The sequence below is a fragment of the Genypterus blacodes genome, unplaced genomic scaffold (assembly GCF_046128005.1).
Source record: "Genypterus blacodes isolate CSIRO-AG114 ecotype Tasmania unplaced genomic scaffold, CSIRO-AGI_Gbla_v1 ptg000049l_1, whole genome shotgun sequence".
Classification (NCBI taxonomy): Eukaryota; Metazoa; Chordata; class Actinopteri; order Ophidiiformes; family Ophidiidae; genus Genypterus; species Genypterus blacodes.
The window spans coordinates 16212-32500 of NW_027466862.1; the positions used below are offsets into that span (position 1 = coordinate 16212).

Sequence of the window (16289 nt, forward strand, 5' to 3'; positions counted from 1 at the left end):
TCTCTCTCTCCCACTCTCTGTCTCTCCCCCTCTCTCTCTGTCCCTCTCTCCCTCTCACTGTATTTCTCTCCCCTCTCTCTCTGTCTCTCTCTCTCTCTCTGTGTCTGTCCCTCCCTCCTCTCTCTCTGTATGTCTCTCCCCCCTCTCTCTGTCCCCCTCCCCCTTCTCTCTGTCTCTCCCCCTCCCTCTCTGTCTTTCTCTCTCTCTCTCTCTCTCCCCCCTCCATCTGTCTCTGTATTTCTCTCCCCCCTCGCTCTCTGTCTCTCTGTCTCTCTCTCTCTCTCTGTCTGTCTGTCTGTCCCTCCCTCCTCTGTCTCTCCCCCTCCCTCTCTGTCTCTCTCTCTCTCCCCCTCCCTCTCTGTCTTTCTCTCTCTCTCTCTCTCCCCCTCCATCTGTCTCTGTATTTCTCTCCCCCCTCGCTCTCTGTCTCTCTGTCTGTCTCTCTGTCTCTGTCTGTCCCCCCCTCCTCTCTCTCCCCCCCCTATGTCTCTCTCTCTGTCTCTCTCTCTCTCTCTCTCCCTCCTCCCCCCCCCCCTCTCAGTGCTGTGCTGACTCACCCATGAGTACCTGTGTGCTTCTCCTGCCTGAACGCTGAGCCTGTAACGTTGTTATCCATGAGTGTATATAGGAGGGAGATGATGGTGCAGCAGAGCCATCATCATCCTCAGTGTTGATGAGTGGCTGAGGCTGATGGAGAGCAGCTGGGCTAAGTCAACAGCACAGGATCTGAAGGATCTATTCTTCTTCCTTCTTTTTGATGCTTGAAATCCCTCACAAACGGCGGTTCATATATGTTCTATGTTCTATGTTATATGACGTGTTCCTCTGGGCACACTCCCATCCCATGAAGGCTGAAGCTTCATCATCACACCAAGTGAACTAAAGAAGCTGTGACCATGTGATGTTTCATCTATCATCTTTCAAATGGGTTGAATTTGACCCAAACAGTATGAAAGTAGCGCTAGTAGTAACGCTAGTAGTAACGGGCGCATGCCGTTACTATCAGCGTGCGTGTTAATGAATGCAGCTGCTGCAGCCCTCGTGCACATCGCCCCGTGCGCCTGCGTGGTGAGAGAGGGAGAGAGAGAGAGAGAGAGACCGAGTGAGAGAGAGAGACCGAGAGAGAGAGAGAGAGAGAGAGAGAGAGAGACCGAGAGAGAGAGAGAGAGAGAGTCCGAGTGAGAGAGAGACCGAGAGAGAGAGAGAGAGAGAGACACAGAGAGAGACTGGACGGTAACGGCATCAGAAAGGTAACGGTGACGTTATGTGATGTGATGCAGCGCGGGTTCACCGTAACGTAAGAGGAGCAGCCACAGCGGAGGAGGAAGAGGAGGAAGAGGAGGAGGAGCGTCGAGGCTGAAGCCGAGGAGGATGCAGCACTGACGGTGTGAACGGACCGAACGGTGCCGCTCTGATGTGAAGCCGCAGGGATGGACGGTTAGGCAGGGAGGAGGCGAGAGGAGACACCGACCAACCTAACGGAGAACCCGAGGAGGAGGAGGCGGAGGAGGGGGAGGGGGAGGAGGAGGAAGAATGAATCCGGTGGATGGAGGAGGAGAGACGGGCCCGGACGGCCTCATGGCGGTGGCAGGTAGGGTGTGTGTTTGTGTGTGTGTGTGTGTGTGTGTGGTCCGCTGTCGCCATGATGCCTTCATATCCGCCCATTGAATATGAGAAGGTGTGTGTGTGTGTGTGTGTGTGTGTGTGTGTGTGTGTGTGTGTGTGTGTGTGTGTGTGTGTGTGTCAGCATCCCTGTGTGTATTTGATGTGATGGTGGTGTGTGTGTGTGTGTGTGTGTGTGTCAGCATCCTTGTGTGTGTTTGAGATGATGGTGGTTTGCTTGTGTGTTCCAGGTGATGGTGGCTGTGTGTGTGTGTGTGTGTGGGGTGGGGGTGGGGGTCTCCTCACAGCTCTGGGGGGAGGCCCACATAGGATCCATGTGTGTAGTAACACACAGTGATGGAGGAAGTGAGGCCTTGTTCCTGAATGTAAGATGTCAGTTACTCAATGAAGTAAACCACCTCATTAGAATCTGTACTGTAAATGTACATGCAGACAAAATGTGTGTGTGTGTGTGTGACGTATCTAAGTCTCGTATCTGCTTTGAAAAGGAAAAGGAGGAATGTAAAATAAGGATGTTTGTGTTTTTGTGGTCTGGAATGTGGTGGAGTATAAGAACACACACACACACACACACACACACACACACACACACACACACACACACACACACTCCACCTGAGTCAGGAGCTGTGACTGATGACCTGTTTGACGTCTGCAGCTGGTCAGCTGGTGTGTGATGCAGATGTTCAGTGAAACAAAATGTCACCATGAAAAACAAAATTACAACAACTTCAACATTTGGTGATTTTCAGGTCATCACTTTACACAAAACAAAGATGAGAAGGAAACATGGAGCAGCTTTCCACCATCATGTAACTCTGGGACTGAATCATCATTCTGTCCTCAAATGTGCTTTGATCTCATGGATCCATGTGCTTGTTTCTGCTGCAGCACAAAGATAGAAGTTCTGCCCTCCACAATAAAAGCTCAAAGTATCTCCTGGATTGACTAACTGAACTGTGTGATGATGTTATGAGGCTAATGCTAAACTGGGAAGTTACTATTGGATAGAGATCCATCACAACATACAGAGGGTTCAGGGTCAAAGGTCAACATATTAGTATGTAACCAGCTTCTGTCTCCATGTAGAGGAGCTTTAGAGGCTCTAACATGTGATCATGGATCCATAAGGGTCCATTACAGACATACAGACCTGAAGAGGAGAAGAACATCTACACAATGACAGAGGAACACAGAGAGAGTGTTTAGATGTTGTATCACCTTGAACACTCACGTTTGTTCCATCAGACTCTAGGTAGCACTGTTTCTTGCGTGTCATTCCATTCGTCAAATTCTCTGAGTTGGTTTCCTCAGTGTCTTCTGAAATGAGCAATGTCATAATATTAAAAATAACTTCTGTCCGTCTGTCTGTCTGTCTGTCTGTCTGTCTTAGGTCCTGGTAAAGCTGAGGCAGTTCGGGCAGTTGACGTCTTGACTGTACTCAGAGAGAAAGTGGCTTTTGTGTCAGGTAACACACACACACACACACACACACACACACATACACACAGAAATACATGCACACTAACACACCGATTGCATGACCCAGCTGCTCCCCTGAGTCCACCTGTGTTCTGTCTGGACTCCTTGTGTAGCATGTTTGGTCCCGTTTGGTTCACTGGGTTTGTTTTGGTCCAGGTGGGCGGGACAAAAGAGGTGGACCAATCCTGACCTTCCCTGCCAGGACCAATCACGATCGAATAAAACAGGAAGACCTCAGCCGTCTGGTGACTTACCTGTCCACCATACCCAGGTACAGCTTGTCTGTCTGCCTGTCTTCCTACCTGCTTGCTTGTCTGTCCATCTGTCTTTTTTGTGCTGTTTGTCTGAACAGTAGTATAGATGTATAACCCGATCCATATTCCAGTATCTATGTCCCTCTCTGTTTCTGTCCTTCTCCTTCCTGTGTGTCTCTTAGTGAGGACGTGCGTGCTCGTGGTTTCACCGTGGTGGTGGACATGCGTGGCAGTAAGTGGGACAGCGTGAAGCCGGTGCTGCGGACGCTGCAGGAGTCCTTTTCCTCCCACATCCACACAGCGCTGCTCATCAAACCCGACACCTTCTGGCAGAAACACAAGACCAACCTGGGCAGCGCCAAGCTCAGCTTTGAGGTATGACTGCAGTATGTAGGCCTTGGCTCTTCGTCTTGTTGTTCTCTTTGCTTGTGTTATAGTCAAACCAACATGATGAAGAGTTGGACCTCCTCAATGATACATGTAGACCATAACATCTGCAGGCTGCACCAAACAAATGACTCACACAGTGAAAACAGAAAGTTCATTTGAGGTGTTTATGAATGGCTTGTTAATGTTTGAGTAAATTGAGCCTTTCCTCATAAAGTTACAGTGAGTGATGATCCTGCCTGTATCGTCTGAACCACATTGCAGGACCCAACAATGCAGCATTTACCACACATGCACGTGTTTGTCCTCACACTGCACCACACGTCTACCATCTCTTCAGTAGGAACACGCTGACATCCTAACCCCCCCCCCCCCCCCCCCCCATTACCGTAATGACCCCAGCATCACTGCCATCATCTGGAGCTCCTGACATTCATTTTGATGTGAACTATAAAAGGTGTGCTGAAATGATTGTTAAGTTGTCTTCTAACTGCCATACTGACACCCCTCAGTGAACTGTCTCACTACCTGCCTACCTGTCTGTTTCTCAGACCAGCCTGGTGTCGGTGGAGGGTCTGTCCCGTCTGGTCGACCCCTCACAGCTGACCTCTGATCTTGGTGGCTCATTGGAGTACGACCACGTGGAGTGGACGGAGCTACGTTTGGGTCTGGAGGAGTTCTCTGGGGCCGCTGCACAGCTGCTGGCCCAGCTGGAGCAGCTGGAGGCAGGGCTGGCTCGAGTACCAGAGGCCCAGGATGTGGAAGAGGCCCGAAAGTAAGAGGGAGGCTCATTTCTACATTTAGGGGTCTAGGCACAAGTTGAACTGAACTTGGTCTCCATTTTTTGTATCATTCTGGAGATATTGTTTGCTCACTTATCAGGTTTGTAGGTCTTTATTTTCCTATAACCTTTGACCCTGAAATGTCAATGTCCATGGATCACTGTCACTTTTATTGTGGAGGGCAGAACTTGGATCCGTAGGGGTCCAGTCAAAGACCTACAGACCTGCAGAGAAGCACACACATCTACACAATGATGCTTTGGCCAGCACATGAATTTAATAGCTTCTCACCGTCTACTCAGACAAAACAAATACTCTCACCAACCCCATGGTGGCGCTGTCATAAGCACATTTAAATGTGGACCTTTTTCTGTTTCTCCTACAATTTCTGATCACTTGTCAGTTCACTTGTAGAATGTTTGGACCAAGCCGGACTAAAGTGAAGTGGGTGTGGCTTATTACTCCCTCTGTAGCCCATGAACGGAGGAGTCCACGGTTACCAAACTCGCTGGACATCTGAACCTCACTACTTATACAACAAATGAATCATCAATCCATCTGATGGTGATGCTATAACTGCTACATCTCCTGAATAACTTTGGAAGCTGAAATTGTAGACTCAAACTCGGCCTTTCCTCTCTGATGATGATGATCTTTTACATTTACACCTCCTACACCTCCAGCCAACAAACATATCAGAATCTCAAATCTCAAAGTTCAATATAAACATACTGTATGTGTGCAAACTTTAGGGTACGTCTCCAAATGATGCTAGCACTTCCCTTTGTCCCATTAGTGGCTGCTGGCCTGTTAGCCCAGTCACTATGCCTGCCCCCCCCCAGCCCAAGGCCGCCGTACCGCAGTAATCCAACATGATCACTTTAAATGCGTGTAAGAACTCATTTAGTTTTGGTTGCAGGAAATGAATCTCAATCTAAACCCCTCTGAAGTGGTCTCGCTGTACTCGGACCTGCAGGTTTCTGCTTGTGACTATGTTCCAGTTGTTCTTGTTCTTGATGAGGACACTAGCGACGCCTGTAAAGTTCTGGTTGGTTTTCTTCTGACTGGAGATGCTCTCTGCCTCCAGACTTCTCGAAGAGCACGGACGACTACGCAACACCATCGCCACGGCGCCTGTCGACACCCTTGAGCGTGAGGGGCGGAGCTTACTCCTGCGTATGCGCCTGGTCCCCTCCCACAGCGACGTTCCTGGTGAAGGTGGCGGTAGCCACGGCAGCTGGCTGTCAGGGGGGGCAGACTTCCAGAGTGTAGCGCCAAAGGTTTCATCTCTGCTGGACCGACTGCAGGCAGCTCGCAACCATCTGCTGCAGAGCTGGAGTGACAGGAAGCTGCACCTGGACCAGGCGCTGCAGCTGCACCTGTTTGAGCAGGACGCCACCAAGGTGAGGGGGCGGAGCCTCTAAGTGCACCTGTATGAGCAGAGGGTCACCATCTGGACTGACCCTGTCTCTCCTTCTGCCTGTCTGTCAGATGTCTGAATGGATCGCTCACAGTAAGGAGTTGTTCCTGCAGAGTCTGGTGGAGGTTGGCCTAAACCACCAGCATGCCCTTGACCTCCAAACACAACACCAGCACTTCACTGCCAACTGCATGGTTAGTATTGTGTGTGTGTACTGTGTGTACTGTGTGATGGTTTTCAGTAATAACTGTTTGTGTGCGTGCAGAACGGCTGTGTAAATGTGGACAGCGTGGTGACCGTGGCGGCACGGCTGGCTGAGGCTGGTCACTATGGCGCAGAGCGTATCACCATGGTGTCGTCACGGTTACAGGAAGAGTGGAAATCTCTTACAACAGCTTTGGAGGAGCGTAGTAACACACTTGCCATGTCAACTGGTTTCCACCAGGGGGCAGAACAGGTGAGTGCTGCAGAAATTCAGTGATCTGTTCCTCAGGAGCATGACCATTACCTGTCTGTCTGTCAACCTATCTGTCTACCTGTCTGTCTGCCCGTCTACCTTTTCTACCTCTACCTCTCTTTTCTACTGGCACACCACAATAAACCACTGCTTACTGTCTGCCTGTCTCTCCTCTTGTCTGTCCCCAGTTTCTGCTTAGGGTGGAGGGCTGGGCTCACGCCTGCTCTGAGGGTTTGTTGCCATCAGCAACAGCAGAGCTGGAAGCATCCAACAAGAAACACCAGGAGCTCAATGAGGAGATTTCTGCTAATTACACACAGGTCTGTCTGTCTATCAGAAGACCTGCCTGTCCTTCTGTCTGTCATTCAGAGGACCTGTCTGTCTGAACCCCTGTCTGTCTGCCTGCAGGTCAGTGAGAGTGGTAAAGCCTTACTGGACGTCCTCCAGCGTTGCCCTGTGACAGACTCTGAGGATTCTGTGACCACACATGGGATCATGGCAGTCCTTCACCAGGTCATGCAGGTCAGCTGAACGTTCTCCACCTGTCTCACTCTGGTCACAGCAGACAGACAGACATGTGGATTGATGTGTGCTGGTCTGTTGCAGGGTCACCATGAGGTGGAGGGGGTGTGGCAGCATCGTAAGCTCCGCCTTCACCAGCGCCTGCAGTTGTGTGTTTTCCAACAGGATGTTAGACAGGTACAACACACACACACACACAAGTCTGCGTGCACACACACACAGATACAGACTGACAGGCCTGTGTGTTTCTCAGGTGTTGGACTGGGTGGAGCAGCATGGAGAGGTCTTCCTCAACAAACACAGCGGTGTGGGAAAGTCTCTGCACCGAGCCAGAGCTCTGCAGAAACGCCATGACGACTTCCAGCAGGTCGCTCAGGTAACACACTCGCTCGCTCGCTCATTCACTCAGTCACTCACTCACTCACTCACATACTCACTCACTCACACTCACTCACTCACTCACACACACACTCTCACACACAGACACACACACTCAAGCATGTTATCATTCACTTTGACGAGACATTACTGTATTGTTTTACACTTTAAAAACGGGTCTGTTCTTTCTTTGCGCGTGTGTGTGTGTGTTTGTGTGTGTATGTGTGTGTGTGTGTGTGTGTTGTGTGTGTGTGTGTGTGTGTGTGTGTGTGTGTGTGTGTGTGTGTGTGTGTGTGTGTGTGTGTGTGTGTTCAGAACACCTACACTAATGCTGAGAAGCTTCTGGAAGCAGCTGATCAGCTGGCCCAGTCTGGAGAGTGTGAGGAGGAGGAGATCTACCAGGCAGCCCGAGACCTGGAGCTCCGCATGCAGGTGATGAGTGAGACATGAACTTTAAACATGTATGCAACATGTATGTATGTGCACATACATGTTTGTATGTATGTCTTTACAGTCTTATATGTCTTTATATTCAGAGTTAAGGTCAGTATGTTTTAATAGTGTTTTGTCAGCATGTTTGTAACATTTTATTAGTGTGTTCTTAGCCTGTTGTAGTATGTTATTAATTGTTAACGAGGACATATCTCATGCTGTGTTTTTAGTCTGCATGTTAGCGTGTTGTTGTTAGCGTGTTGTTAACGTGTTGTGTGTCTGCAGGCCTTCATTCAGCGTGTTGAACAGAGGAAACTGCTGCTGGATCTGGCTGTGTCTTTCTACACACACACTAAGGAGGTAACACACACACACAGCAAGAAGGTAGTACACACACACCAAGGATGTAACACACACACACAGCAAGGAGGTAACACACACACACACACACACACACACACATCCATCAAGGAGGTAACACACACACACACCCCTAGGAGGTAACACACACACAAACACACACACACACACACACACACACACACACACACACACACACACACACACACACACTCCTTCATGTCCTCTGGCCTCTCCCTTCATGTCCTCTTTGTGCTCTCTCTCCATGTCTTCCTCATTGTTCCTGATACTGCTCTTCATCCTCTTGTCTCTTGCTTGTCCTCCTCAGCTGTCTGCGTGGATGGAGGGCCTTCAGAAGCAGATGTCTTCAGAGGTGTGTGTGTGTGCCGACTCTGTGGAAGCTCTGCAGACGCTCATCAGCCAGCAACAACAACAGCAGGCCAACACACAGGTATGACCTCTGACCTCTGACTTCCACCTGCCTCAGCACAGGCTCATGTAGGATTTAGGACACGTTCACATCTTCAGTGTATGGAGCTACGGAGGAAGATGATGATGATGTAGAATGAGGAATTTGACTTGAAAAGGTTCAGGCCATCGTGACCCAATAAACCTCCTCCATGAGCTCCTTCTCCAAAAGCTCCTTCACCATGAGCTCCTCCTCCAAAAGCTCCTCCTCCATAAGCTCCTCCTCCAAAAGCTCCTTCTCCAAAAGCTCCTCCTCCATAAGCTCCTCCTCCAAAAGCTCCTCCTCCAAAAGCTCCTTCTCCTAAAGCTCCTCCTCTATAAGCTCCTCCCCTATAAACTCCTCCATAAGCTCCTCCTCTATAAGCTCCTCCTCTATAAGATCCTCCTCCATAAGCTCCTCCTCCAAAAGCTCCTTCTCCAAAAGCTCCTCCTCCATAAGCTCCTTCTCCATAAGCTCCTCCCCATAAGCTCCTCCTCCATGAGCTCCTCCTCCATGAGCTCCTTCTCCATAAGCTCCTCCCCATAAGCTCCTCCTCCATGAGCTCCTTCTCCATAAGCTCCTCCTCTATAAGCTCATCTCCATAAACTTGTTTCTGGGCGTGGCCTTCAGTGTGCAGATAGCTTGCTGCTTACTAGCTAGCTGTTAGCATGTTTGATAGCAGCTTAATGATACTAAAGTGTTTGTACTTAAATTGTGGAAATTCAGATTTGTTCATTGTTGCTATGGCAACACCAACGCTGTAGTCCACTTCCTGTTCAGTCTACGGTCTGTAGCTCATCATTCATGCTGAGTCTGTTGCTGTCTTTGCTTTCTGGGCAGAGCTTAAACTCTGACCCATCAGTAATAAGCTAACACCCACATAGGAGCTGAGCCCCGACATCTGACCCCTGCCGTCTAACCCTCTAACTAACCCTGACCCACAGGAAGCTGCACTGAGTGTGATCCGGGAAGGAGAAGACCTGATCCTGCAGCTCAGGTACCACACATTCAGGGGACGGGGCTCCATGACTGAATGAATGAAAGAATGAGGTGACTGTGTTGTTGCTCTGCGCCCGGGCAGAAGTGGGTGTAAGTGGACTTCCTGTACTCCTCCCTCTTCGATACATTCATGAATATTCATGAGGTTATCTTTGTGAATGAGCAGGAAGTACAACATGTTGGGGGCGGGGCCTGTATCACTTCCTGAACTTTGACCTTGACTCAGCTGCCAAGCCCCGGTCCTGTGTCTGACCTGTGGGTGCGTTTGTTTTAGGCCTCAGGGCAGCCTGGTGGCTCACGTGGAGTCGGTCCTGCAGCAGCTGGAGGAGTCTCACGTTCAGCTGGAGGAACTTTTCCACCAGAGAAAGATCCGCCTGGATGTCTACCTGCAGCTCCGCATCCTGCAGCAGTGCACACTGGAGGTACGCTCAGCACCTGAGCCTTCGCCTGAGCCTCTCCTCTCCTCTCCTCTCCTCTCCTCTCCTCTCCTCTCCTCTCCTCTACTCAGCTCATTCTAACTTACAAAGACCTTCAACTATTTATTGTATTTGAATTCTGACGTCTTTTGTTTTTGAGCCTTTTCAGTTTGGTGGTGCGTTTAAGGATATAAGGATATTTCAGCGTTTGGTCTCCTCTTTGTTTCTCTCCTGCATCACGTTTGTGTCTCCTTTTGTGTGGGATGTGTGTCCTAGGTAACGGGGGAGATGGACGCCTGGAAACAGGACCTGCAGAAACAGTCCCAGGATTTCTCTGCAGAGAAGCTCGCAGCCCCGCGGCTAGCGGACGCTAACCAGGACAAGCTAGCACTGAGCCAGACACGGCTTGCTGAGGCTAATCCTGAGGCGCTAACGCTAGCACAGCAGCGCATCCACAGGTGAGCCGTCTGTCCTGATCAGCATGGGGACAACCAGGACGTCCTGCTGATGAGCTTCACTTCCTGCTCTCTTCTGCAGGCACATGGAGCGCAGACTGGCCATGAACAACATGATCTATGAGGTCATCCAGCAGGGTCACGACCTTCAGCAGTACATCACAGAGGTCCAGGCATCAGGTAGCGTCCATCTTTATCCATTTGTGGTTCAAACTTCTGCTGAGGTTCAGATGTTGATCAACGATCAGCGAGCTGCTGGAGAACGAGGAGGAGAGGGGGAGGGGCCGAGAGGACGGGGGGAGGGGGAAATGGGAAGGGTTACTATAGAAACTGCTTTCTGAAGCACACAGCTGATCTCCATGGAAACCAGAACATTGAATTTACCATGGAGACACACACACACACTCAGTCAGGCACACACACACTTTGTATTCCTGTGTTTCCCTTCAGTGATGTAATGTGTGTGTGTGTGTGTGTGTGTGTCTGTGTTTGTGTTTGTCTGTGTGTGTGTGTGTATGTGTGTGTGTGTGTGTGTGTGTGTCTGTGTGTGTGTGTCTGTATGTGTGTGTGTGTGTGTGGCCGCTGTCTGTGTGTGTGTGTGTTTCTGTGTGTGTGTGTGTCTGTGTGTGTGTGTCTGTATGTGTGTGTGTGTGTGTCTGTGTGTGTGTCTGTATGTGTGTGTGTGTGTGTGTGTGCGTGTGGCCACTGTCTGTGTGTGTGTGTGTGTGTGTGTGTGTGTGTGTGTTTGTGTGTGTGTGTGTGTGTGTCTGTGTGTGTGTGTGTGTGTGCTGGTGGCTGCTGTCTGTGTGTGTGTGTGTGTGTGTGTGTGTGTGTGTGTGTTTGTGTGTGTGTGTGTGTGTGTGTGTGTATGTGTGTGTCTGTGTGTGTGTGTGTGTGTGTGTGTGTGTGTGTGTGTGTGTCTGTCTGTGTCTGTGTCTGTCTGTGTCTGTGTCTGTGTGTGTGTGTGTGTGTCTGTGTGTGTGTGTGTGTGTGTGTGTGTGTGTGTGTGTGTGTGTGTCTGTGTGTGTGTGTGTGTGTGTGTGTCTGTCTGTGTCTGTGTCTGTGTCTGTGTGTGTGTGTCTGTGTCTGTGTCTGTGTCTGTGTCTGTGTGTGTGTGTGTGTGTGTGTGTGTGTGTGTGTGTCAGGTCTGGAGCTCTCAGACACAGAGGGAAGTCTTTCCTCTGAGGTGGAGGAGCTGCAGCACCTCTTGCAGGACAAACAGAAGGAACTGCAACAGATCGCTGATCACACACACACACACCTGGAGCAGAACCTGCAGCTGAGACACCTTCAGAGCCAAGTCAAACAGGTAACACACACACACACACACACACACACACACACATACACACTCTCTTTTGTTTTCTCTCTGTCCCTCTGTCTCTGTCTCTCTCTCTTTCTCTCCTTCTCTCCCTTTCTGTCTCTCTCCTCTCCCTCTCTTTCTCTTCGTCTGTCCGTCTCTTTTCCTGTCTTTCCCTCTCTCCCACCTCTCTCCGTCTCTGTCTCTCTCGCTCTCTCTCTCTCTCTCTCTCTCTCGCTGTGTCTCTCTCTCTGTCTCTTTCTTGGTTCACTTGTCTGTCTCTCTCTGCCTTGCTGTCTCTCTGTTGACATGTCTGTCTCTCTCCCTGTCTTTCCCTCTCTCCACCCTCTCTCCATCTCTGTCTCTGTCTCTCTCTCTGTCTCTCTCTTCTCTCCCTCTCTCTTCGTCTGTCCGTCTCTCTCCCTGTCTTTCCCTCTCTCCGTCTGTCTGTCTCTCTCTCACTGTCTCTCTCTTCTCTCCCTCTCTCTCTCTTCGTCTGTCCGTCTCTCTCCCTGTCTCTCTCTCTCTCGCCTTGTCTCTCTCTCTGTCTCTCTCTTGGTTCACTTGTCTGTCTCTCTGTTGACCTGTCTGTCTCTCTGTCAGGTGCTGGGGTGGATCTCAGAGGGGGAGGTGATGCTGTCGTCCTGCATGTTGAACTCCAGCTGTCTGTCTGAAGCTGAGCAGCTGCAAAGGGAGCATGAGCGCCTCCAGCAGGCTATAGAGGTTACTTCACTAAACACACACACACACACACTCAGACACATACAGGCATGAAGACACAGAGAGTGAAAGTTTCCACTGATTTGTTTGGTGAGTGAGTGAATGAATGAATAGAGAGATACAGAGGTTACCATGGCAATAGGGATTTGTACAGACATCCTCCTGCTGTTTGACACACGGTGAGCAGCCTGTCTGTCTCTGCTTGTGTCTTTCTGCCTGTTTCTCTGTGTGTGTCTGTCTCATTTGTTGACCTGTCTGTCTGACTCATTTGTTGACCTGTCTCTCTCCCTGTCTGTCTGTCTCATTTGTTGACCTGTCTCGCTCTCCCTGTCTGTCTATCTCATTTGTTGACCTGTCTGTCTCTCCCTGTCTGTCTGTCTCACTTGTTGACCTGTCTCTCTCTCAGGCGCTCCTGCACGCTGACTCCCTGCAGAGGACTCATCAGGTGGCTCTGGCTCTGCAGCAGAGAGCCGAGCTGCTGGTCAGGTTGGTAGTTTGACTCTGTCTCAGTGTGAGCCTGGTGAGTGTTGCAGTGCAGTGATACTCTGAGTTCCTGTGTTCTTCAGGTCGGGGCACTATGACCCAGATGCAGTGAGGTCTTGTGCCCAGACGGTGGCGCTGCACTGGCAGACTCTGATGCTGAGGATTGAGGACCGCCTCAAACTAGTCAACGCCTCTGCCGCCTTCTACCGCACTTCACAGCAGGTACCTGTCTGTCTGTCCACCTGTCTGTCTGTCTCTACCTACTGTACCCATGTGTCTCCAGCCGTCTGCCGACGCCTGTTGACCCGTCTGACTGTCCTCCTGCCTGTGTGTCCAGGTGTGTGGGGTTTTGGAGAGCCTGGAGCAGGAGTACCGCAGGGAGGAGGACTGGTGTGGAGGAGGAGAGCGACAGCCAGAGCTTCTTCTCCCTCTTATCAACAAACACATGGAGCAGAAGGAGGCCTTCCTCAAGGTAGGAAAGACTGAAAGACTGAAAGACCCGGAATCACCTTCACCTCTTGTATCGTCTTGCATCTGCTATAATGTTTCCGTGACAACAGGCATGCACTCTGGCCAGGCGGAACGCTGAAGTTTTCCTCAAGTACATCCACCGCAACAGTGTCACCATGGCAACCATCTCCGGCCACAACATCATTGGGGTCACAGAGGTCACCGGTCACTCCAGAGTCCCTGAGCAACAGGTCAAAGGTCAGTGGATGCACCAATACCAGAATACCAGAAACATTTTCCAAATGTTGAACAAGGTCATTTTTGAATGTGTGTGTGTGTGTGTGTGTGTGTGTGTGTGTGTGTGTGTGTGTGTGTGTGTGTGTGTGTGTGTTCAGGTATTCTCAGTGAATTGCTGCAGAGAGAGAACAGAGTTCTTCATTTCTGGACTTTGAAGAAACGTCGACTGGATCAGTGTCAGCAGTACCTGATGTTCCAGAACCACGCCCAGCAGGTGAACACAAACACACACACACACACAGCTAAGACATGCTTTAAACGTCTTGAAGGATCCCTAGCAGATCCTGAATGACCTCTGGGACCCCTGAAGGCATCTGAAACTGAAGAGCGTGTGGAACCTTCTCAGATATCAGTCTGAGCATCTTCAAAGACCTGTTTGTTCTCCTGTATTGTCCTGTGTGTTGTCCTTCGTTCGATTTTGGGTATTAAGGTAAACATTGTGTATCTAAGTGGGCGTGGCCTCTCTTTCAGGCTCTGGATTGGCTGCAACAGTCAGGTGACCACTACCTGGCCACACACACATCACCAGGGTTGACATTAGCTGAGACGCAAGAACTTCTGAACCAGCACAGAGAGTTCTGTGTGTCTGCCAAGGTCAGAACACACACACATATATGCACACACACATATATACACATACACATTTATACACACACACATATATACATACACACATTTATACACACACACATATATACATACACACATATACACACACACATATATACACATACACACATACACATATATACACACACACATATGTACACACACACATATACACACACACATATACACACATATATACATATATATATATACACATACACACACACATGTATACACACTCATGTATATACACATGCACATACATTCACACATATACACACACACATATACACACACATATACACATTCATTATACACACACACACACACACACACACATGTATATATCTCTTCTGCCTCTCCAGCATACTCAGGAAAAGGTCCATCTCCTGATCCAGTTGGCTGAGAGCATGCTGGGTAAAGGCCACGCCCACAGGGCGGAGCTTCGCCGTTGTGTTACTGCTGTTGATAAGCGTTATAGGGACTTCACGGTCAGGATGGCTCAATACCGCCATCTGCTGGAGACGGCCCTGGGAGGAAGCACACAGGTATGGCCTGGTTCCTAACAGGACTCAGTAGGCTTCAGAGTAAATTTTTTGTAGTACTCTGAGTGTGTGCGTGTCCCTGTCAGGACAATAAGGACCTGGAGCTGGAGCTGATCCCCAACAGCCTGTCTGACTCTGACCCAGAGGTCAACCTGTCTGATCCCAGCCATCAGGTCAGCGATGAGAAGAGACGCTCCGCCCGCAAGAAGGAGTGAGTACAACTCCCAGGATCTGTACATGTACCTGTATGTGTGTGTCGTCATAGTAACACTTGTGTTCTCAGGTACATCATGGCGGAGCTCCTGCAAACAGAGAGAGTGTATGTGAGAGACCTGCAGGAGTGTATCGAGGTAACGTCACGTAATACTACATGATGTGTTAGATACTGCGTCATAATACTTCATATAGTACTGTGCATAACTGTAGTGTAGTCATAGTAACAGCATTATCTGCTGACTGAACAGCAATACTGCAATATAAAGGCCTCACAGCCCCACACACACACACACACACACACACAGTGTTACCACATCACGCATGATGTCATGTTACTGTGCTGTGGCGCAGACTTACCTGTGGGAGATGACCAGCGGCTCTGAGGACGTCCCTCCTGGTCTGTCCAACAAGGACGACATTGTGTTTGGAAACATACAGGACATCTACGAGTTCCACAACAGGTACAAATACTAGATACAGTATCTATATGTTTATTATTCTCTAATGAAAATTAAACTACTAATAACCATAATGTCTTTGTGTAATAAAGCTGTACTCTGTGTCATGCAGTATTTTTCTGAAGGAGCTAGAAAACTATGAACAGCTTCCTGAAGATGTTGGACACTGCTTCGTTACCTGGGTAACACCTGTGTGTGTGTGTGTGTGTGTGTGTGTGTGTGTGTGTGTGTGTGTGTGTGTATTAAACTAGTTTATATTTGTTCATTAAAATGAGTCAGAATCAGTGAATGAACATCCCAAACACACATGTGTCTCTTTCAGGCTGATAGGTTCCACATGTATGTCACATACTGTAGGAACAAACCAGACTCCAGCCTTCTGATCCAGCAGCACGGCGTGGGATTCTTTGAGGTCAGGCCACGCCCACTGACTGCCTTTCATCAGCACGTCTGACTTTAGCTTGTCTGATATTGTGTGTGTGTGTGTGTGTGTGTATGTGCAGGAGGTGCAGAGGAGACACGGCCTCACTAACTCCATCTCCTCCGCTCTCATCAAACCAGTGCAGAGGATCACCAAGTACCAGCTGCTGCTGAAGGTAAAATCATTCAGGGTCAAAGGGCAAAGTCGCCCCTTTATTCTACACACACACACAAGATGCTGTAATGTTATTAATCAACTCAGAATGTAATCAACAGTATGAATGAATATGAATAATGTCAAACAAATGAATCAGGTGAAGATCCTCAGAACATGAATCTGCTCTTTGTGAGAAAGATATGAAGAAGATAACAAACA

The 16289-nt window shown here is 49.4% G+C and overlaps 1 protein-coding gene across 1 annotated transcript in view; it reads left to right on the top strand.

Moving 5' to 3' along the window:
• The first annotated feature begins 1550 nt into the window (after nucleotides 1–1550).
• Nucleotides 1551–16289, top strand: part of LOC143000687 (kalirin-like) — a 26263-nt gene continuing 11524 nt past the window's right edge. The window contains exons 1-35 of the mRNA XM_076150088.1: nucleotides 1551–1591; nucleotides 3017–3091; nucleotides 3262–3376; nucleotides 3542–3734; nucleotides 4298–4521; nucleotides 5616–5931; nucleotides 6020–6142; nucleotides 6214–6405; nucleotides 6594–6725; nucleotides 6814–6927; nucleotides 7012–7104; nucleotides 7181–7303; nucleotides 7621–7737; nucleotides 8023–8097; nucleotides 8426–8548; nucleotides 9490–9542; nucleotides 9819–9966; nucleotides 10237–10296; nucleotides 10375–10418; nucleotides 10498–10595; nucleotides 11561–11724; nucleotides 12319–12438; nucleotides 12842–12921; nucleotides 13002–13140; nucleotides 13256–13390; nucleotides 13479–13626; nucleotides 13764–13879; nucleotides 14137–14259; nucleotides 14640–14822; nucleotides 14906–15030; nucleotides 15103–15169; nucleotides 15387–15496; nucleotides 15606–15675; nucleotides 15816–15905; nucleotides 15997–16089. Coding sequence (XP_076006203.1) covers nucleotides 1579–1591; nucleotides 3017–3091; nucleotides 3262–3376; nucleotides 3542–3734; nucleotides 4298–4521; nucleotides 5616–5931; nucleotides 6020–6142; nucleotides 6214–6405; nucleotides 6594–6725; nucleotides 6814–6927; nucleotides 7012–7104; nucleotides 7181–7303; nucleotides 7621–7737; nucleotides 8023–8097; nucleotides 8426–8548; nucleotides 9490–9542; nucleotides 9819–9966; nucleotides 10237–10296; nucleotides 10375–10418; nucleotides 10498–10595; nucleotides 11561–11724; nucleotides 12319–12438; nucleotides 12842–12921; nucleotides 13002–13140; nucleotides 13256–13390; nucleotides 13479–13626; nucleotides 13764–13879; nucleotides 14137–14259; nucleotides 14640–14822; nucleotides 14906–15030; nucleotides 15103–15169; nucleotides 15387–15496; nucleotides 15606–15675; nucleotides 15816–15905; nucleotides 15997–16089 — 4194 coding nt within the window. The 5' untranslated portion in view covers nucleotides 1551–1578. The remainder of the gene's footprint in view (nucleotides 1592–3016; nucleotides 3092–3261; nucleotides 3377–3541; nucleotides 3735–4297; nucleotides 4522–5615; nucleotides 5932–6019; nucleotides 6143–6213; nucleotides 6406–6593; nucleotides 6726–6813; nucleotides 6928–7011; nucleotides 7105–7180; nucleotides 7304–7620; nucleotides 7738–8022; nucleotides 8098–8425; nucleotides 8549–9489; nucleotides 9543–9818; nucleotides 9967–10236; nucleotides 10297–10374; nucleotides 10419–10497; nucleotides 10596–11560; nucleotides 11725–12318; nucleotides 12439–12841; nucleotides 12922–13001; nucleotides 13141–13255; nucleotides 13391–13478; nucleotides 13627–13763; nucleotides 13880–14136; nucleotides 14260–14639; nucleotides 14823–14905; nucleotides 15031–15102; nucleotides 15170–15386; nucleotides 15497–15605; nucleotides 15676–15815; nucleotides 15906–15996; nucleotides 16090–16289) is intronic.